At 37.7% G+C, this 23687-nt stretch overlaps 1 protein-coding gene across 1 annotated transcript in view; it reads left to right on the plus strand.

The window, feature by feature from the left end:
* The window catches only part of PGM5 (phosphoglucomutase 5), a 50204-nt gene that overhangs the window by 18691 nt on the left and 7826 nt on the right, over positions 1 to 23687 (plus strand). The window contains exons 7-10 of the mRNA XM_053466457.1: positions 5942 to 6057; positions 14332 to 14467; positions 16411 to 16594; positions 21986 to 22120. Of these exons, the coding sequence (XP_053322432.1) occupies positions 5942 to 6057; positions 14332 to 14467; positions 16411 to 16594; positions 21986 to 22120 (571 nt within the window). The remainder of the gene's footprint in view (positions 1 to 5941; positions 6058 to 14331; positions 14468 to 16410; positions 16595 to 21985; positions 22121 to 23687) is intronic.

The following is a 23687-nucleotide window of genomic DNA, read 5'->3' on the forward strand; positions in this document are numbered from 1 at the left end:
TTTTTCATCCAAAGTCACCCTTCACATAAATTCCATTCAACAACAGCATGACAACAGTAAATATGGGAAAATTCCACAGCTGTAAAGGAAACAGCCTTCTCATTTATAGCTAAAATACAGTGTTTAGTTTTAGCACAAATGATGAGCTTTTAATCTACCAAATATATTAACTTTATGGATACTGTATATCCAAAACTACATACTTAGATTTCATTTAAAAATTCCAAGTTGATGACACATGGACCGGGCATGAATGGAATCAACTTAACCTCAGCAAAATTCCCACCATGTCCAGCTACTGAAAGTAGTCTTACCATTCGTTAGGTACAATAATTTACCATGCATGTATAAGGATTATCGGCTCATAAGGCAATACCAAGTGCTGGATACCTTTAGAATGGTCCTGTTATGTTTATAGCATTCATAACAAAAGTAGTGTTAAGCAACCAAAGGACAGTGTAAGTTTGTACTGATCCTAATGTAAATGTGGAATAGAACACAATCTTAAATCTCCAGAAATACAATGTAAACTTAGAAGGCCTAGATTATAATAGTCTTGTGGTCTGCAGTATTTCATCATGTTACAAAAAGCACATTGTGGATATTGAAATGTACAAACATTTTGTCTGATTACAAGAACTCACAGAAACATATCAGATGAGTAATGGTTTTAGATCTTCTAGATGTGGAAATATGGGCATCTTGATTAATTACTGTACACCAAAGGATACATTTCTTGTGTAATGATATACTGTAGCAGCAATGGGCATGTGTTTAGGTAACACTAACGCAATAGCAATACAGGCACACATTTATGGCTAGATTCCCCCCAAAAATGTAGTTCTATCTACAGGAGTATTGCTATTGCTGGAAACAACCTAAAATGAAGTAGTAAGCAGGACTACCTGTTTCTCCAATCCATTGTTATGGTCTCATCTGTGTATCACTGAGCCATTTGTTACTGGCTGATATATGTTCAATAATATAATTGAACAAGCCTCAGTTATGGATTAGGAATAACTTTCTTTTATTATGTTTTTATTTTTTGCTTTTATGTACTGTTCACTTTACATTATATTTAAATATTTGCCATAAACAATCACACAGTTTCTATATCACTGAATTGAGAAACATAAGCCTTTGGGACAGATCATCGTAGCTTTTTGTTACCTTGCATCATTGTCTGAAACTTCTAGATTCAGTAAAATAATAATATATAAAACATTAATGTATTTTTTTTTAAAAAAAGTCATAACATCTCTAAGGCCTTTTATGTTACATTTTGTGCGTAAGTTCCTTCGTCTTCCGTCATGAGTTGGCAGTCTTGTAAAATACCTATATCAGAAAAGGAATCCTTAATATGATTTTATTAAGTGCGAGTTATAAACTACTTGCAGCAAATGACATCAGCATGCTCACAGAGCTTCTTTCTCTTTTATGGTATTTTCTATTGAAGGCCTGTGGAAATGAAATATAACATCATTGGTTTCTCTCTTCCTGAATATGCTGGTTAGTCCAAGAGTTTACCAAACAGAACAAGTAGTAGGTTGTGGTCCTCAGGTACAATGTGTACTTACAACTGTTCCCTACCAAAGATCACTAACTCACAAAATAAAGCAGGTGCTGAAGTAACATTCAGTTAGAAGAACCTCAAGGGGCACATTAACCACATTGGAAGATCAGTTGTTGAAACAGTTGAAGGGGACTGCAGACACACTGGGTTTATACTAAATGCTTAGTACACAGTATGATCTGTAGTAGGCAAGGACTCTTATAAGGCTTTTGTAGGATTATAAGATTATAAGAACCGAGCTGGTGTTTTTGAGACTACTCAAAGAAGCTTCATTTTTACAATATGGCATATTGGAGCAGACTATGGGTAGGTCTACATTGGATGTAAAAATCAATAGAACATTAAGTGAATAATATTTTAGTGTGTGATCGTAACAGATTCTCATTGGGATAATAAGTTAATTTTCCATTCTATTAGGAGCTTGTGACCTATGAAACAGATTTATAAATATAGATATACTATAATTTGCAGTACAATAGGCAAAAAACATGATGTATCCTAAGAAACACATCTAGCAGAGCCCTGTGGATTTCACATCTGCCATTCCCTGGCTGGTCTGTACAATAGATTGCAGACAGATGTTTGTACAAAATATAATGGGAGAGAATAGATTTTTGTGGATCATGCATGATAAATGTATTGTAATATTTTCCATTTTCAATATATATATCGGTATATATAATATACATATATATATATATATATATGAGAGCACTAGACAGAATACTGGCTGATAGTATGTTAAGAAAAAGCTCTGGGCATAAAAAAACCCCACACACATTAATGTATACAAATACAGTTAAAATGCATGTTTCTTATATAAATAAACACTTGCTTTGTTCTGAGATAGTAATTTAAAGTCTACAAGAAAACTGCTTCTCCCATGCTGTCCGAAATGCAATGCATGCCATTTTATTTTTTTTCTGAAGATGTAAAAACTCTTACATACATATTTGTGAATGTTATAAAGTGCTCTGCTATATAGGATACATAAATAATTATCACAGCAATAGCTTTCATTAACGTTTACACTCAAATCGTTCTAATATAGTGCTTTCTGTAATGAAATGAGAATTTGTAAGGGCACAAAATGAACAGAAACTTGCCTTATGGCACGCACAGTATATCCCCAGTTTCTTTTTATAGTGCCAGTTCATGTTACTCACTAACCAGAAAATTAAAGTCACTTAATTATTTTATAAATCAATTTAATGATGGCCAAACAAGGCAAATATTTTCTGCCTCCACCTGGCACCTGTTCATAAGAACAGGTGCCCAACTCAGGACACTGTTGCTCGTAAACCTGTTTGGAGGCAGGGTTGGAGATGGGCAGGTGTTGGATTAGAGGTGGCGATAGGGGAAGGATCATAGACTTACCTTCCTGCCTTGTGTTTCAGTGATGCAGAAGGAGGCCACAAGGGTCTGTGACCCTCTGATCTCACTAACAGACCCATGGTTCCACTGCCTGCAAAAGCAGTCACTAATATTGACTGAATGGGATGGTTGGCAGGTATGCATTAGAGCCACTACTACAGAATAGTGATGGACTTGAGGGTTATAATTTGCAAAGTCTTAGGATCAGCTCATTCGGGAAGTTGCCTGGTATGACTAACTCTTATTTACACTCTATTATCAGAGCCAGCTTTTATGTCAAAGCCATGTGGACATAGAACCACCCTTGTTTTCCAACTGTGAGAATTTAAACATGCATTGGATAGCATAAATCTATCCTGACAGGACAAGACCAAAGTCTAATTAAGGTCTGAATGTCTACACAAAGTATAAAAAGCATTTTATTATTAGTATCTTTTATTTATATAGTGCCAACAATTTACATAGTACTTCATACAGAACATATATTCATGAGGTATGACAGAAGAAGACAAACCGACAACCGGTAACATTTTATAGAGTGTATTTTTATGTTTTCAGTTATTAGGTTGTTGATGTTTCTCGGTTCGTTAACAAGTGCAGTAAAATTAAAAAAGAATTTCCACCAGAACATAAAAAGTGCTTGTAGGTGAAGATGGAAGGAAGAAACATGGCATAAAATGTCTTAATGGGCATATCACACTTTTAGTCTGATTCCTTCTCCTGTCAAGTCACGGCAACACCAGGACCTAAGGTCTCTCAAAATCTCTGGAAATCTACATTAGGGCACAGGGCTCACTTGACAGGTTCACCTTAACTCCGGAGCATCCTACTTCCCCTTTCTGCTGCTGTATGTCAATTTAATGTAGCTCCTGGCAGTGTTCCTGGGCTTCCTTCATCCTGGCCAAGGTTATGAATCCTGTGCTTACATTTAACTGTTTTTCCTTTAGGTTGGAATACGTAGTAGGAAATGTTCTAGCGCTAGTTCTCTATCTAAATAGATGAGGAGAAGTCAGCAGCAAGATATCCAGCTGTGGGGGCATTACTACTGCCATGGTGTTTTGACAGACTCATTTTGTGGGTGCTGGCTGAACATCAAGTGAGTTTTAGTTCAGCAAGAGGTGAAGAACTGTGTATAGCCAGTATAGAGTTGCAATGCTTGTTGAAATAATATTCAAATCATTGACCCTTGTTAATGTACACTACATGGACAAAAGTATTGGGACACGTGACCATCATATCAACAGGGACTTTTATGACATATATTAAGTATGTAGACATTAGTATGTAGTTGTTCCCCCATTTGCAGCTATAATAGCTTTCAATCTTCTGAGAAGGCTTTCCACAAGATTGTGTTTCTGTGGGAATTGTAGCCCATTCATCCAGTAGAGCATTTGTGAGGCACTGATGTTGGACAAGACGGCCAGGCTCCCAATCTCCTTTCCAGTTCATCCCAAAGGCGTTTGATGGAGTTGAGATCAGGGATCTGTGCAGGCCAGTTAAGTTCTTCCACACCAAACTGATTAAACCACGTGTTTATGGACCTTACTTTGTACACTGGGGCACAGTCATGGTAGGACAGAAAATGGCCTTCCTCAAAGTTGGATGCATAGCATTGACCAAAATGTCTTGGAATGATGAAGGGGCATAGCAAGACAAGAGGAGTCAGACTTCACATCACCTTAGCTTTTTGCGTTTTGGAATTTCAGATGGCTACCAAAAAAAAAGACTTCTTGGTTTACTTGTAAAAAAATATTCTTTCAAATTGTCCCAGTTGTTAATCCACTAAGCCATTGGTCTATAAACTCACAACAAATTGAACAGAGCTTTGCCAAAAGAGAATAGTAAAAATAAAAATACATTTGTGTAAAAAAGCCAATTTCCTCTTATTTTAAAAGACAACTCAGAACTTTGATATTCATTAAAGTTAACATGTCAACACTTGGCCTGGACCCTACAATGTTCAACACGAAGTGTGTTCTGCTCATGAAATTTTAAAGGAATCAGAGTTTCTATAGAATTTAATTAACTTTCTAGTTCTGTTACCTTAGCCTACCCGACTTGACAAAAACCCTAACTCCTCATCAAACTGTCCATGGCAAAGAAAAGAATTTCTCAGCCCTAATCACCCAGCCAAACATCCTGACTGATGAAATTCTATAGAAAAACAGACTTATTTGCCATAAAGAATCAGCTCAGTATGGGATTTTAATAATTCTCCTAAAATGAGCATCATGTTAATATAGTTTAATTTCTGGATGTGGGTTTTGTTCCTCGTTCATAGATGTGCTGAGGTGCAGTGGCAACTGATCTGGATATAAATTTCAGGCATTCAGCTCTACATGCCATGCGTCATGTTCATTTGTGCAGCTGGCACGTAGAGATTGGAAGGGGCACAAGAGACACATACAGTAAATACCACCACCCTCTAAATATAGCACTGAATCTAGTCTGGGTGAAGCCTTACATCACATCTAAGTATCCCCTGTTTGCAAAAAATAGAATACTATACTATAATTTTATGTTTCGCGTTTTCTAACTTTTAATCTTTAGTAGTATATTGCACTGTATTTAATGTTATTTAAATATTTTTGTTGTGGATAAGTTGGAACCTATTGCTTTTCTTTAACAGTTATTTCGCTTCTCAGTAGTTATTGATTTCTCCCTCCACAGCTGCCTGTAGCAATCGAAATTGCTAAAAAAAATCTTAAAACTTAGAAACAGTGACACCTGTACTCCTCGATATGAATGGCTTTAATAAAAAGTGGTACAATACATGTGCATTAAGTGTACCTAAGTATGCTTCCTGCTTTCAGTAGAGGATACCAGGCAAAAGACGAAATTAGAAGTGAACTGAAGAATTCCTGTACTTTTTTGAATTCATTCCATGCAAAGGGTTGTTTATAAAAAAATTATAATAATTGGGGGTCTAGATTGTTCATTTAATCTAGGATAGGGGATACGTGCTTCTTTAATGAAATTGTTTTTATATTTCAGAGTGGCAAAGTCTATGAAAGTTCCTGTCTATGAAACACCAACTGGTTGGAAGTATTTTGCAAATCTAATGGACTCTGGCAGGTGTTCACTTTGTGGAGAGGAAAGCTTTGGTACAGGTAAAATAATTAGGTCGATATATATATGGACTATATGATTAGTTCAACGTAACTATATTTTCTCACGTATGGATGCTTTTGTTACGTTTTGTTCAGTGAGTGTTGGCTAACTATGCTAGGTGTACAGTTTATTCTGATACCATGCAGAGAGTGTATTACCTTTTCAGTCACAACAGCGTCTGGTCTTCATCCACATTCTGCTTCTTTTACGTGTGCTGAAGTAAAGCACTTGACCTGTGCTTTATAACGGATCCTGATCCCATGCCCAAATAAAAACAGAGACACATTGTTGGATTTGCGAAAGGCCACAGCATTTTTTTTTTATTGTAAACTATACTGTGACACGCTTAACCAGTAAATACCAAAACACCATAAACACCACTCTTCTGAACACACAATCACCATGACATAAAGTTTACTCAGACAGAGCCACCCAAACAATGTTCAAAGTTAACCAGTTACGGTTATTCAAACAGGTAAGTAAGCTAAGGGAGAGACTTTGTTACCCCTGAAACTTAAAAAAAATTGCCAATGTTCTCCCAAGCCATAAATCTACATTAGCAAGTGGATCACCTGTTACAGATATTAATTCTCCACTGGTGTATTTAAGTCACATAGCCTTGCGTTACGTGACCGCGCTACGCCACTGGTCTGGTTCACTTTGGCAAAAGGGCGGAGCTTCCGGCCACACCCTCTCCTCCTGATTGGAGAAACAGCGAGAGGCTGTCTAGTAATGCTCATAGAGTCATGGAGAAAGAGGTGCATGGGACGGATAGGGGGGATTAGCAGAAAAAAGTGAATGTGCTAGCAGTGGGGGACAGAGTATGCCAGGGAGGAGTGGGCAGAATGTCCATTTGGAATTCATTTTTAATAACCAAATGAAAATTAAATAATAATAAAAAAGACTTAGTGCCACAGAGGGGAGCTTGGCCTCTCAGTCACCTTCCTCCAGGCAGATCATGTCACTCCTCTATCTAGCCTGTCTCCCACTTTCTGGCAGTTTCCAGCTGTAACTATAGGAGAGGGGAGCTTACGGTAATAAAACAGTATTTTAACAAGAGAAATCTTTGAATCTTAATATGCCTAGTCTTATGCCTCTTGTCTAAGATACTGTCCGTTAAATTCCAACATCTCTATTGAAAATCTTGGGCAGTGCATTCCAAGTTGCATCAACTTTTGGAATGGGCTATTAGATAAATAGCGGGCAGTGGCCATGTAGTATATGCATATCTTCACATTCAGAATCTTTTTACTCTCCAAGGACCCAAATGCAAAACTGTATTTTGTACTCACCCCAGACTTTGCCAATGAAGTACAATTACAGACCCAGTAAGCCAGGGGGTTCACATCCCAAACACTCTTCTTAAGGATTGCCCCTTTTTCAATTAAATTTCATTTCATTTTGGGTCTCGGTCACCCATATGGGCAAGGTAAGCCTGATCTGCAGATGGAGAGTTTTTCTCATAAACATTTGATAGGCTCGCATGCACTTTACATAAAGCAAATGTTAAGCTTTGCACATTCCTGGTTGAGCTTCTTTCAAACACATTTTGCATACAGCACAAATATAATGTTCTACCAAGTAATGGAACCTTTTAAAGTCATATATGTGAGTATTAAGTGATTCTCTTATATAAATACCATTTCTTAATTTAGCTGTAGTTTCTCTTTAATCTACGTGTACACTAAAGGGCCTTTTCAGAACGACTATTGAATTAAAGGCTTTGGTCAAAAAAGAACCTAAAGGATTGTTGAACATTTACAGGGTTAAAAGCCTCCACAGAGGAAACAGTCTGTGCAGACATAAGACACATAGACATGTCACTGTTTGAGGAAAACCAGACGTGAACAAGACTTTTCTGCAATGGACCAGCATGGTGCACTTTACACCTCTTTGTCTTGTTTAGTTCTGTGTGGTCTCCTATCTTGGCTTTGTTGTCTTTGCTCAGTTTATTCAACAAGAGGATAATTTAAAGGGGAACTATCCTATTTCTACTCTATTTCCTAATTCTTATATAATATATACCTGCTATCTTGTTGCCGTGTCACATTTTCATTTATGATAATGACTTTATAGAAGAATTGCACAATGGTAGTCTCTTGCTTTAGAGCCTGTCAGGTAGTTTGTTAGAAAAAATGCAACTTCTTAGATGAGCTAACAGGATTTCAAAGGTATTTGTTTAGAGACCATGGAAAAGAAGGAAAACTTGCATGATATGCCCTGGCTATGGTATGTGAATGGGATATTTGGGAAATATAAATGAAATAGCTTAATCATTGAAGTAGGAATAATAATGTTTTTCTACAAAATAGTGATGTGATCATTTGTAATTTTGAAAAAAACCCAAAATGCTTTCCTTCATTTTTAAACTTTGTCATTTATGTTATAGTGATGATATATGTATTGTCCCATACATTATTTGGTGGGTTGAATATATCCAGAAAACATGACCCAGGGTCAAACACTGTTGAGAAACCATTGGGCTTTTCAATTATTATTAGTGGTATTTATTGTTTTTTATAACGCCATCATATTCCACAGCGCTGTAATGGATAAGACCAATCCAAAAACCACCAACAAACATGAGCAGACACAATATGCATAGGTGCCAACAGCCCTAATCGTCCCATACTTCCCAAAAATTCCAAATGGACATTCTGCCTGCTTCTAACAGGTGCACTCCCCGCTCCCCCACTGCTAGCACACTCACTTTTTCCACCTCTATCACACCCTATCATGCCCCTATCCTACTTTTACTCTTGTTTGAAAGATTTCACAGAACGTGATGTGGCATGACGGTATGTGGGCAGATCCATGTGTGCATTAGCATGTTGATATTGTAATGCATATGGACATGTATGATATTGTATATCTCAGATGCATATGGTCTGACACTGAGGCTGAACAGGGTGCATCAAGACTGATTTCTGGCTTAGCTTTGACTTATGATATGCGTATGTCTAAAGGGAGTTGATAAAGAGAAACTGGCAGCTTGCTAGTCCAGTATTTGTTGACCACATCATTTCAGTGAAATAAATCTGTGAAATATTACATCCTATCTGAAAGAATGAGGGAAGATGAGGGCACTCGGTTCACTGTACACCTGTACATTAATCATACTAGAGAACCAGGCTCCCTGGTTCTCAATGGGACAGTTACCAAGAAGATCTATGGGCTCTCCAACCAGCCCATTTACATTATGGAGGATTGTGCCTAGCCAGCTCAGCCCCGGTAGTATGCTGTAACAGACGCAGAGTGTTCTAAAATGGAGTGCCAGTGGAGGGGATGCAAGGAATGGAGGTAGTGCCTGGGGCAGCTGGGGCAATGCCTAGCCTACCCTAAAAACACCACTCTACTGAACACACAATCACCATGATATAAATAGTCTACTAATAATTATTACTTATGTCAAGGAGTTATTAAAAACCATCTGCATGCCTACGAAAGACAGCATAGCAAAGATTTTACAGCATCACATTTTTTACTGGCCAGTAAATAAAAGCAATTCTTCTGCTATAAAAGGCCAGACAGCCTTGAAATTGTCTCATAGAGAAGTTCCCAGAACTGCTTTTTGGCAGCATGTCTTAGCCCTGAAGTCATGTTTTCAAAAACCTCTTCCATTTCTGTAAGAGAGCATTGAGTATATCTTTGCGAAGTGCTTACAGTGATCAGTGCCAGTTTTTAATCAGAGTGAAAGATGTTAAGATATACAGTTCTTTTGCAAATTGAGGCTTGTTATATAATACAATATATATATTACAATTGTGTAAATTAGAATATTTTACATTTTGTTTTCTAGTACACTAAATACACCTATATGAATTCATATAGATTCAAGAATCTCCAAAACAATTGCACAGATTAAGAAATAAAAAGGGCATACAAAGTTTAAAAGTACTTTAACTTTCTAGAAATAGTAGATTTGGAGTTTCTAAATGAATCCATGTAATGGTAATAAAATAAACAATAGAAAGCTTACTAGATAATGCAATTTATTCCACCTTCCTCTTCAAGGGGATAATAAGGCATACAATGTTTTTTACAGGGAAACACTGTTTGCTGACATGGCCATCAACGTAGCTGTTGTAACCATACCCCTGGTGTTTAGCATATATAGTAGGAAATTTGTGAAGGGCTAAGCACAACCAAATGCTCCACTAATCTAGTGGCCAACAATACATTGATCCACCATCTAACTCATACATACTAACACACATCTCCCCAATGCTGGAAGACTACAGTGTGATTTGACCTTTAGTAATGTCCAGTGGCGTCTCCAGCTTTCATATTTAGGGGGGGCACATGGGGGGCCAGAGACCAAAGTAGGGGGGCCAATTATAAAACGGTACATATACACTATATATATATATATATATATATATATATATACACACATACATACACACGTTAGACGTGCATTTTTAACTACATAATATGCACTTATCTCTTTGAAGTAAAGACCGTGATTAAAATATGATTTCAAAATAACAGCTAAAGTGACAGTTATTTTTCATTCTTTAATATTAGCCCCTGCTGACAATATACAGAAATATTACACCCTGCTTCCGATATATATTAATATTAACCCCTGCTGCGGATATATATTGATATTAGCCCCTGCTGCGGATATATACTTATATTATACCCTGCTGCGAATATACATAAAAATTATACCCTGCTGCCGATATATAAATTATTAGTCCCTGCAGCCAATATATTATAAATATTAGCCCCTGCAGCCAATATTTATTGATAAGAGGCCATGCAGCCAATATATATTAATATTAGCCCCTGCTGCCGATATATATAAATATTAGACCCTGCTGTCATTATATGTTAATATTAGCTCCTGCTGCTGATATATATTAATATTAGACCCTGCAGCCGGTATATATTATTAGTCCCGGCTTCCGATATATATTAATATTAGACCCTGCTGCCAATATATTTGCCACACTGACTGCAGATCAGGGGAAGACTGAGAGTCAGTGCAGTGTTCCCTCCTTCTGACTGCACCGTGACATTGAGAGGTCCTCTCCCCTGTAATCATCCCCAGAGTCCCTTTGTCCCCTCATTCACTAAACCATACCGCTCTTTTACTTTCTCCCTGTAGTTCAGGTATAGATCAAATAAACAACACATGGAAACAGCACGTGCAACTGAATAAGACAAAAAAAAGCCTGTATTTGCAGGTATACATAAATAATGTATGGAAACATAGCAGTTACAGATCAACAGAATTTGACACACTATTTGACATCCAAACAACTATAAATCATTCTTTTTTATCACATTATTAAAATCCCAGAAATCAAAAAAGTTAAAAGGCCCAAATAAATTAAGGAGATTAGACATAATGGAAACTTCAACAAAACTTTTAGCCATTAATGCATCACAACCATCTTAGCGCTGCGTCACCAAATGAACGCCTCATCACAGATAACACAATGCATACAGCTGCATATAACTAAGATGAGTAGCACTTGGTCTGTGAAGGCCTGTGAACCCAAAGGGGAATAGCGTCCTGTATAATGAAATCAAGAACTGAGTTTCACAAACTCTGAACCAACATCTAACTTTTAATAATATATTCAGATTGAAATAAGAGTAAATAACACAAAACCTTTACTTTTCCTCTGATTTCTAGGCCTAGAAAGTTTTGTCCTCTGAAGTGACCACAAAATCTGGATAAATAAAAATAAAAGTTCTATTTAACCCTCTACAGCAAGTAAAGTGCCAGGAAACAGATGACCAAACTCATATCAGGACAGGCTCTGCCACACTGACACCCAAACACATACCCCAGGGCAGGCTCTGCTGCCACATGGACCCCCACATCAGGATGGGATAACCTACTAATATTATTAAGTATATACTACTACTAGTATATAAAATGCCTTCCACATTGCTTTGCTGTTTGTGTGTATTGACCCTTGTGTATTTGTGCCTCCCCAGCCACCCCCCTTTGTGCATTTTTGCAATACACCCTTGTGTATTGATTTATTTGATGCCCCCAGCCAGCCCCCCTCCCTTGTGTATTGATTTATTTGATGCCCCCAGCCAGCCCCCCTCCTTTGTGTATTGATTTATTTGATGCCCCCAGCCAGCCCCCCTCCCTTGTGTATTGATGCACCAACCCCTTGTACTGGTTAATTTAATGGCCCCCATACCCATGTGTATTAACCCCCCCCCGTTTGTGTATTGATATATGTGACATCCTTCTAACCACCCTGATGTGTAATTATGTCCCCAGCCAACCTTTGTGTATTATTTAATTTTCCCAATGCAGCCCCCCCCCTTGTTAATGTCCCTCCTTCTGTCACATCCACTATTTATTTAAAATAAAATACTTTTTTTTTGCTGGCCTTCATTCTTCCACTGTAACACAGCTGCTCTTCTCCCTCGTGCTCTTCTCCCTGTCAGGCAGTGACAAGCAACTGCTCCGTAAGAGCCCGCCCCCTTCAAAGGGGCGGGACGAAGAGCCTCAGTCAGTGATTGGCATGCCGGCAATCCATTAAGCGGCCAGCGGAGGCAGTTTTAAAGCTGCTTTGAAGCTGCCAGCCGCATCGGCTGCAATTGGAGCTTGCTGTGCACACCGGGTAAAATGGTATAGCGTTTTAATTGGGGGGGCACACTGGGGGGCACAGCATAATGTAGGGGGGGCCATGGCCCCCTCTGGCCCCCCCCTGGCGACGCCACTGGTAATGTCCCTTCCATGTTGCTTGGTCAGGAATGAGACCTCTTGGGGTGTTCTTCCAACAGAACTCCTCATCTTTGATCATTTTTGCAAACTGTGCATGCAAACCTGCTCGTGGTCACCATGGTCTGTTTGGGACTGTTCTGAACACATATTCACAAAAATGCTTATGAACATGCATGCAACAAGTCCATGAAAGGTACTCAGAAATTATCCAGTAACAGTATGAATGCTGCTTAAAGTCCATGTTTTTGTTGAGTTCCTGCTCTCTTACAAAAAAAGGTAAAAAATTTAGTGGTCCCCAGTATTTGAATTAGAGTATTTCATGAGGTCCATTGCTCCTTTTTGGACCACTACTTCAGTCTCTTTCCTCTCTTTTGTTAGGGTCATCACATTATAAAGGATGATGCCACATAGGACATTATAGCCTACATAGGATAAAGAGAGTCAAACTGGAAGGCACACATATGGGAATATGGGGGAATCAAAGTGTGTACACAGATAAAATATTTGTCTGGCCCTATCTTTGGTGTAATCAGCCCCCCAAAACACTGACATGCCTTTTTGCATAAAAGAGCTGCTTTTTAAATGTCTGTAGTTAAATTCTGCCTCACATGCCAAAAATGAATGGAATGTTTTAAAAAAAACCCAGTATGTTTTCTATTGTTAATAAAGACAAACCAGGCAGATCTTCATCCAGAGGACCCATGAGAGTAGATATATTAAAAAAAATGTTATTTTTGGAGATGAACCAACAGGACTTGTGGAAGAGAGGTCTAATTAAATACATACAATGTTTCTTTCAGTTTGGAAAAGAGAAGCCCCTCCGTCCAAATATTTTCAACATTTCAGTCTGTCTTCTGTACATTTTATAAGCCAGACACCCAGGTATCTAGATTCCAGTGACTTGAACTTGTTGATGCTCACAGGGCTGTTTACTACCTTTAATTAATAGTTAATAAAAGCTATTATATTATTTCCCCACACCCTTCTATGTCAATATATCTGGGTAAATACCTCCTACATAGTAGGTATTTTGAGTAGTTATGTCCAGTGTTTTCCAAAGGTTCAAAAATGTCTGAGTTCCATTTTGTTTGCTGTTTACCCATCCAAATAAGATCTGACACAGTTTCATGAGTTTTTTAACGCATGAGTTATAGAAGTAGTTTTGTAACTGACCAAGCCTGGAATTTTCCATATAGCAGTTTAGACACGTGCACTTTTTTTGGACTTGTTGACTTTGTACTTTGCTACTGATTATGGAAGGCCAATCCCAGTGAGCTTCTGCTGCAAAAACATCATTCCTCCATTCCTTCTGCTTTGATACATCAAAGGAATGTCACATCAGCATTCAAACGATTCCATTACACATTATAATTCCATTATACAGGGTCAACTCATCCCTTCTTGTAGGAGACATTTGCTCAGGTTGGCCTGTCATAATACATAAAGAAATCAAATGTAAATTGAAAATCCTGCTATAGTGAAAATCCTAGTTTAGTACTTGAGTTGATATGAAAAAAATAGCAAGCGCATTTATGCGACATGTTTCTTTATGTCTGGTTTGTCCCTGTAGGTTCAGATCATCTCAGAGAGAAGGATGGACTCTGGTCTGTTTTAGTTTGGCTTTCTATAATGGCAGCTCGGAAGCAAGGTGTAGAAGAGATTGTACGCGATCACTGGACAAAATTTGGACGCCATTATTACTGCAGGTAACTGGACTGATTCAGGCATGTCCAAGTAAACATGACTTGCCTTATTTTATTTTTATTTATTAAAACACACAGCATCTTAAAGGGGAAAATCCCACAATTTTTATGCTACAGATTAAAAATGTTTTCACAAATATTGTTCTATTTTCTTTTTTTAAAACAGTTTTAGATTTTAAATAATAAAGTGTTTTCGAACAGCTGCTTTAGCCACTTGTATGTGTTATTATTATTATTATTATTATTAATAATAAAATAAAAATTATGCAGCACTGTACAATTTAATTGGGACAGTTAACACATACATACGAAATATACATTAATACATACAGACACATCAGTAATCTTGGCCTAATCTACAAGATAAAAACACTAACTGCTTATCATACTTGATGTGATAATTGAATATACAACACTATAATTTATGCTCAGGGGACTTCCCTTTCAAACAAGAGTTTCCCGTAGTCTGGTTATTATGAACTGATTAACTTTAGAATACATTGAAATTTAGGAAGATTTAGTATGTCTGGAGATTGTTGAACTAAACAGAGATTTTGAAAGTCTCTCTTAAAAGCCCACAAATTTTAAAATTAAGGAGATAAATACTACTGAAAGGCCTAGCAAAACTATTTATCACAATTGCCATGTTTTAATAGTGGATCATTTCCTTTATGGCATAGCCACTTAACTATTAAGAAGCAGCTATGTAATCTGCCGCCTAATGCAAAATTTTCTTATCTTGTTCACCGTACATCTGTTCCTTGTTATTACCGTATTTGCTCGATTATAAGACAAGATTTTTTTCAGAGCAAATGCTTTGAAAAATACCCCTTGTCTTATAATCAGGGTTGTCTTATAATCAGACCTCAAATAGAGGTCTGACTATGAGACTAAGGTCCAGATCCCCCGCAGTGCTGCAGGGGACCTGCATCCTCCTGTCTTCTGCCCCCCATTTAACACCCCCCATAAGCTTACCGGTGCTTCTGACTCCCTGATGTGTAGTCGGGGCAGCAGGTAGACGTCTACGCGATTCGTGTAGGCAACTTCCGCTACAGCTAGAAAAAAAAGAGGCAAATGTTTTGCATGGACCAAAACTCACCAAGGTCCTCATTCATTCAGGCTAGCTTTGTTCTTTAATATAGAAGGCCTTTGTTACTTACAAATGTTTTCGATTGAGACCCATGTCATCACATGGGTTTGTATTGGGCCTTTTTAATGCCGGAAGGAGGTGCGGTTAGCAGCGGGGGTTTTCTGCGTCCATCGTGCAGACCTTCCCCGGCTGTCAGAGAGGAGAGTTCCCCGCACCGCTGCAGGGAATTCTCTCTTACAGCCGGAGGGTGTATGCGCGATGGACGCAGACAACCCCCGGTGCTAACCACACCTCCTTCCGGCTGCAGCGGTTCCAGCTACAACAATATCAGTGTCTTTTTAAGAACATTAAAAAGGCCCAATACAAACCCATGTGATGACATGGGTTTCAATCGAAAACATTTGTAAGTAACAAAGGCCTTCTATATTAAAGAACAAAGCTAGCCTGAATGAATGAGGACCTTGGTGAGTTTTGGTCCATGCAAAACATTTGCCTCTTTTTTTTCTAGGCCATTAAAAGTAAACACGCAGACTAATTTCTTTAGATACTTTGCAGGCCATAGGTTCTATGGGACCTCTACACAATCAGTCCCAAAAGAAAATGATCTTGCTCATCATTATACTCAAATAGTCTGGATTTCTAATCAAATATGATTCTCTTCAGAGCTGCCATTAATGATAATGAGATAATGTGCAGAATATAATAAAAATAGTCACTTTTTGGGTTGTAAATTCACAAAACAAGGATTTGTGTTGTATTAGTGGTGGTGTATGTTCTATTTATAATCATTAACCCCTTAATTGAAGTTTCTATTATTTATTGAGTTGTATTGTAACTTGGTAATTTCTTGTAACAGGTTTGATTATGATGGGCTGGAGCCCAGGGCTGCATTTTTCATAATGAAAGATCTAGAAGGCGTAATAACAGAGAAGTCTTTTAGCAGTCAGCAATTTGCTGTTGGAAGCCACGTGTACAGCGTTGAAAAAACTGACAGCTTTGAATATGTGGACCCTGTGGATGGAACAGTGGCAAAGAAGCAGGTGAGATAACTGCTTACACAAAGGGTTCTATGCACTAGAGCATGAGTTGGCCCTCTTCCATGAGTTGAAGATGAGGATAGTGGATTATCACTGGATGAAAAACTAAGATCAGTCTTTTCCTCCCACATTTTGCATTCTGCCAAGGGGGTGGACAACCAATTTTTGATGTGGTTCTTGGGATATGAAATTATTTTTCTGTGGACATGATAACCCTGAATTGTGTTTTTACAACATCTTAGTTGTAACAGGAACAGGAGTAACACGGCGAGGGAACTCAAGTAGCTTCAAAGCAAGTGGCACAGTAAAATTGCAGCAAAAATAAATTTTATCCTTTGAAATGTGAACTGTGTGCACATTGATACTTTTCCGGGAAAGCTGTGAGATGGAACCAATCTCTTTATCCAATTATCTACATGCTAAATAATAAAGAAACACTTTTTCTACATGGAAAGGCAGTGGGATGATAAATTCCGTATTCATTGTAAAAACATAAGATCGGTGGCAGTTGGGGTTTGCTGTTGGTAATTGTTTCCAAATGACATTTTGGCTTGGTTTTTGTGGAGCCTGCCGTTTTATGTCTGTTCCTAAGGTATTCCCAACTGTGGTCTAGCACTTCACTGTGTTCTACCGACGTGTCAGCTGTCATATCATCGTGCTTTGTTACAAGTGCTTGTCTGTGTGTGGGCATCTCTGTAAATAGTTCATTTGTCAGCACGAAAACATCAACAGAATTCTTCCTGAAGTATTTTGAGTGTCTCACACGCCTGCTTTTATAGCATAGTTTTTATTAGTTTCTACATATTTTTAACATGTACAGAAACAATTGATTTGGCAGCCAATATACAATGCAAGGCAGTATGTAGAAGGAAAACATAAACGAAAAATATGGCTGATAAAGGATGAGAAGAGGCCCAGTTCTGCATCACAGGTCATTTTCCTTTCCAATAGGTGCCAGATATTGTGCATTATTAGGTGGCTTGGGACGCCTTTCCAGGTTTTGTTGCATCAATCTCTTTTGATAACACTTTAAAGCTTAACTCAAGCGGGTGATGTAAGAGGAAGGAGAACTGGCATCTCAAGTGTCAGTTAGGGAAGTAAAGGGAAGGAAAGAGAAGCCAGGTGACCATGTTTAAGCAACAAGTTGGGAGAGCCTTCATTAGTAAAGGCAGACATATTAGTTAATGGGTTGATGTGATTCAATTTTCCAGTTCAGATACCAACCTGTACATACGTTATAAGAAACAGTGTAAGGGTTATGTAGTGTAAATGGCTGTAAGTGGTTCCTGGTACTGAAATGTGTCCCAACTGAAAGTGCATAGTTTGACCAGTAAGGATGGTGCTATTGTTAAACTGGTCTCCTGTCCTTTTTCTACCCTTGTCATTTTTTTTTAGTAATAACTTAATGCAAGTTGGCAATCGAGATGTATTAAGTCAACTCGAACTGTACCTGTTGGGTTCACTTTAGTAAACAGACAAGCTGCCCATTTTTTTGTAGGGTCTCTGACCAAATAGGGGCTTCTTTTGGTATAGTGAGATGCTACCAAAATACTACTGTATTCATAAATTAATTCTCTCATTGTATATTTAAAAATAGGTATTATATACACCATGTAAGTCACTATATCCTTCCATCTTGTAAATAATAGTTTGTTAGTCTCAAACACTGATGGGCTTATCATTTTGATTAATAAATTGGCAGTCTGTTCTTTATCAAGTTTTTTTTTTATACAAGTACACTTTCCTGACAGGAGTACAAGATTTGGCAGGGAGTACCGTGTGGCGTATAGGGAGTGATGACTTTACACATCTTGATGTGCCAAGAAAACAGTTGATAGCTGCAAGAATCAAACCTCAAGAGAACTGAAGCAGACTATGTTTCAGGCTATAACCCCTTCTTTTAGGCTAAACATGCCACCGAGCCGTAAATATATATATATATTTTAGCTCATACTGTAAAATTCGGGCATTGTCTCAAAAATACTGATGTTCAAATCTTCTTTTGTTTGTGGTATACACTATATGTGATTTTAAAGTGGATTGATCAAGTCTCTTTATTATTGAATGCAGCAACACTGTTACCGAATAAAACCTTGTAATTAATATGACATTAGTTATATTCCTTAGTGATATCCTTTAATACCTGCTGTGTAGAGCAATCAGTATGTAGACAGGAAATGCAATTGCATATATTCTATTTCATAGTTCTTTAAAAAAGACAAATGCGTTAATATCAATACTAACAATGTGTAGGCAATTTTTTAATGCTCTGTTGTAGAGATTGTATTTTGGAATCGGAGCCACTTTAGTCTTTTAACTGGCTTCTGTTTCACCAGTGTGAATTAAAATCATTAAAAAAAATCTACACATGATACGTAAGGTCAAAATGGGCAGCAGGCATATAGATGGAGATTAAAAAAAGGCTTTTAAGAAACCCAAAGTTTTTTATCCATTTTTTATTGTTAGCAGGGCTCTGCTTTTGTGTGAAAAATGCTAATCCACCCAACTAATGGACATTCATGACAATGGCATAAAAAACACCTCCAGGATTTCATTGCTGAGTCTTATTCTATCTGCTCATTATATTATTATTTGCTGAGACTTACCATTTACTTATATTATGTGCTGTCTCTGTGAATCACTAGGGTATAGCCGGTTGGGTCCAAGAGAAGTTTTTAGCCAATAGTGATACCTTTTTTATCGAGTCATAAATCTTTTGGGACCTTCATCAGATAGAATGGGAGATTTGAGAGAAGGGATAGAAAGAGACACTGGTTGAGGGGATTAACATCAATTGATAATCCACAGTAAATGTGGACCCATGAGACCCCATTATACTCATGAATATTGATAATACCATGAACATCTACAACTCATTTTATTTGTTATATACAGTTCTATAAATGGCATATAGAATTCTCTAAGTCCCTGGGTTTTAGATATCACTTTACATCACATGGAACATTTAATGGTTTATATGGTACCTGTAAAACAATCCAAAATACAGACACAGTTGGGGGGTTTTATAGCTTTGCATTGCCGAGTTACTTCAGACACCAGTCCCTCAGAGGAAAGTTTAAAAATACTCTGGATGAGAAGAAAGTCAGAGAAACAGAAAGCTCTCATAGTGTGTGCTTTAATCTTACTGTACTGTGCCACATACAGGATCTTTTTGTTCTCTCCAGCAATGACAAGGACAGCTGCCTCTTGACACAATGCAGGCTTTCCCATCCCCTTGCAGAGGATTTGTTTGACGCTATGTTACCTATCAGTGCTCCTAGCGCCTCTGCTAAGATAAGACGCCTGCTTCGTTTTGCAAGGCATTTTATTGTGTTGATCTGATACTTTTCTGTTGAAATGTTGCATATACCAATGGAGTATAAAATCGACTGGTTTTAAATGCAAATGGTAAAAGTGTTTTTTTTTTTTTCTTACTTCCACTGTTTTACTGTGTTTCAAAATATGCTCAGAAATGTAAGAAACATCAACATTGTTACAGTCGGAATAGCACCAGTATCTCTTGCCTGTTTCCATTGACTGAGCTATAACTATTTTATTTTAGTATGTTAGTGTATATATATAAATATATATAATATGCTATATTCTAAACAGTATAAAATAGGGGAGTAGGCAGACCCTCTGCCACAAAACCACTGGGCTACCAGGCACCCTAGTGTGCCTCTGCTCAATGGCCTGGTTACAAGGGGGGCTCTGATTTCCCAAACTGGCCCATTTACATTATGGACTGACTGAGTATTTTGTTATATCATGAAAAGACAAAAATAATATAAACTTAAATTATCCTCACGGTCATTGGTAAGTGTTTATTAACCCCCACAAGAGAGATTTTGACATCCAAGAATACTCATCAATGCCGTTAAATGCAATCCAGTATACTTTGTCAGATTATCTACTAACAGACAAGTTGCAGGGCACTAAGTGATCAACCTTTGAGTTTCTCCCACACCAGCCCTTCACAATGCATAGAAAATTCTTCACAACATGGCGGCTCACCTACTGTCAACATGGAGTGAATCAGCCCAAATGAGTAATTCCTAAACTGAGTTTATTCCCGTTCATAGGGTAATAATAATCTATGACCGTTTTTTGTTTGTCATTTTAGATGATTTTGGACTTGTGTGACCTATGAGTCATAAGAAGATATTTCAACAATCTAAAATATAATATTTCCTGCTTCATTCTGTCTTGGTTAGGGCCCAATTCTGTTACGGCCTTTTTTGTTGTGCTTGATGAAAGGGGGAGAGTGGCATCCAGTGGTATACATGTGCAATGACGCTGGGTACACTGTTTACCTCAAAATGCGTTCAGGGACAGAAAATAACTTTGCCCAAACCTTTGGTTTTTAAAGCCTTTAAAAATGATAATAAACGTGTGCCCTGCTGACATAAGTTCCTGAATTAATAAAATGATGTGGTTTGGTAATGATTTTGCTAGCATTGATGCTTCTCAGCGGTATGCAAGAGTAAGTTACTCACCCCCAGCCCGCTCCAGTGATGGTTAGTGTGAGATTTCAAGGGTACTCTTAAATGTTATACATATTTAGTATGTTTCTAGTATTAGGTGTTTCTTGTCAAGAGACATTATTATATCCCATATTGCCCTACCAACAAAGTATTAGTAAATACTTTTATTTATATGCATTCTGTATGTTCTGCAAAATTTTATGTATTATTATTATTATTATTATTATTATTATTCATTAAATTTAATAAGAAAGTACTAAAAGCAACCAATCACTGTCAGTCAATTATTGGGAGCAGTTTCTGCGCATGCATGCTAGGATCTAGTTGGAGCTATAGATCTACTTAAAATCTCACGTGACTGGAGCAGGATGGTGGGGAGTATAGCATGTATGTGTAATGGTAAGCAGGAGATGTGTTCGGCCAACGTGTTTTTCTGCAAGCCAAGGAGCTGGGGAAGGTGCAAATGCCTTAGAGGTTCTGATAAATCCCTCCATACACTTACATGGAGTAAGAAAATAATTCAAAGGAGAAACTCTGCTATCATACATATTAAAGTGTATATGATCGCAGGAGTGTTCCTTGTGATACTAAGCTGCATGGTAAAAATTCTATAACAAATTGTACCCTTTGGTGACCTTCTACCCAATTCTTTATATACAGTTCACGAAAAGAAGTAGAATTTCCAAAGCAATCATTTTATCTATCATAAATACTCATTGTTAAGCCTATTTCTAAAAACTTGTTATTTAGAGGCGATATAACAACTGTGCCTTTAGTACACATTAGTATGTTTATGTGTATTTTCTTTTCTATAAATGATACAGATAGATGTGCATTTAACAATAACATTTTGCAGTGCTGATATGTTATGTTACTATAAGAACAATAACCTTCCATTGTTATCTCTCAGGGCCTCCGGATTATATTTGCAGACGGATCAAGGATCATTTTTAGACTTAGTGCGTCAGGTACCATGGGAACGACCTTACGGATCTACGCAGAAAGCTACGAGAAGGATCCCAGCAAACATAATAAAGAGACGCAGGTATATTAAATCAATTAAATTATCAATATAAATTCAAACCTTGAGAAAATGTAAATGTTGATACATAATTCAGATCCCAAGTTTTCCCAGTTTGTACTTTGTATTCAAACTCATCACAAGTTGCAGTGAAGTTTGTACATACATGTGCTCATGTGCACGGATGGATCTTTCTTTTAAGTAGATGGTTTGTGGTGCCATAGGCTGGTTGGAGAGATCTGAATTTTTGGCATTAAACCTGAGCCAATCGGAGTACGTTCATGTAATAAAAAAGAATGAATTCAAAATGGGCAATGGTTCGTATGCACTTTAAGAGTACTAGGTGGAAAGGTGTTAATAATAACCTAAGGTAAGTCATTTTGTTCTATTTCTTACCATTAGGACTGTATATTAAAGCTGTTATTATATCCACGGACAAGGTTTGATGGGGCTCGTGTCCGATGCATGCATGCCAGTGATTCGCAAACACAAAACATTACAGTTACATAGTACATAAGGTTGAAGAAAGACCTAAGTCCATCAAGTTCAACCCTTCTACCTAACCTTCCTACTCTTTGATCCAAAAGAAGGCAAAAAACCCCTTAATTAAGCTACTTCGAATTCTGCCAACAAGGGGAAAAAATCTTCTTGACTCCAAAAGGCAATTGGATTTCTCCATGTTGTATTAAAAAAGAAGAAGAAACATTAGACAGATTATTTCTAGAAAAATGTATTCACCTTGAACAACCTAAGCAGAATCGATCGAGTTATATTTCAGTGATTAGTATGAACATGGCGGTTTATGACTGTAATAATGTTTTGCTACGAATGTTACCATACAAGCCATCTGTGAAATGACTGCAGTGTTCTGTGAAATGATGAATCAGATAAAAATGTTTTGTACAGCTCAAAAATCCAAGCACATCGTAGAGAAATTGTTATAGCTGACGCCACTTATAGCATGATTAGGGAGATAAAGTTATTTATTAAAAAGCCCAGCTGCCGTTGCTGAGTGAATGATTTGTGGTACTCATGAAACCAAGAAGCGTGACTTTCGTTGGGAACATTACAATCTGCATTTATGAACATGAAATGTATTATTATGGAAGTGCATCTTAGAAAGCTAAAGTTGTATGAGTCTAATGTTAATAATGGACATTTTGTGGGATGGAGAATACATTAATCTGGATAAACTTGATTAAGATTGAGCCCTTCCTTAATTTTGCGATATCACAACTTTTAAATACTAAACACATGCTAAGTTATACCTTCAGTAATTTTCGATCACAGGACGGCCCTGGCACTTTAAGGCCAGTAGCCGCCTTCTGATGATGGCTGTATATACGATATCATTTTATTCTCCTGTAGCCTCCTGTGGCCGCAGGCTACATCACCTGATTTACCACTGCAGAGGCAGAGCGAGTGAGTGTGTGACTCTGTTGGCCAGCAGCCCCTGTGCTAGGTGGCCGGTCCCTACACGCTCCTTTTGTGCCAGCTTTCTAATTCCATCCAATTCTCTTACATGTGTTGGACTACATCCCCCTGTCGCCTCTGTGTTTAACCACTTCAGCTTCTTTAACCTCTTATTTTA

This window comes from Spea bombifrons, chromosome 1 (assembly GCF_027358695.1).
Source record: "Spea bombifrons isolate aSpeBom1 chromosome 1, aSpeBom1.2.pri, whole genome shotgun sequence".
Classification (NCBI taxonomy): domain Eukaryota; kingdom Metazoa; phylum Chordata; class Amphibia; order Anura; family Pelobatidae; genus Spea; species Spea bombifrons.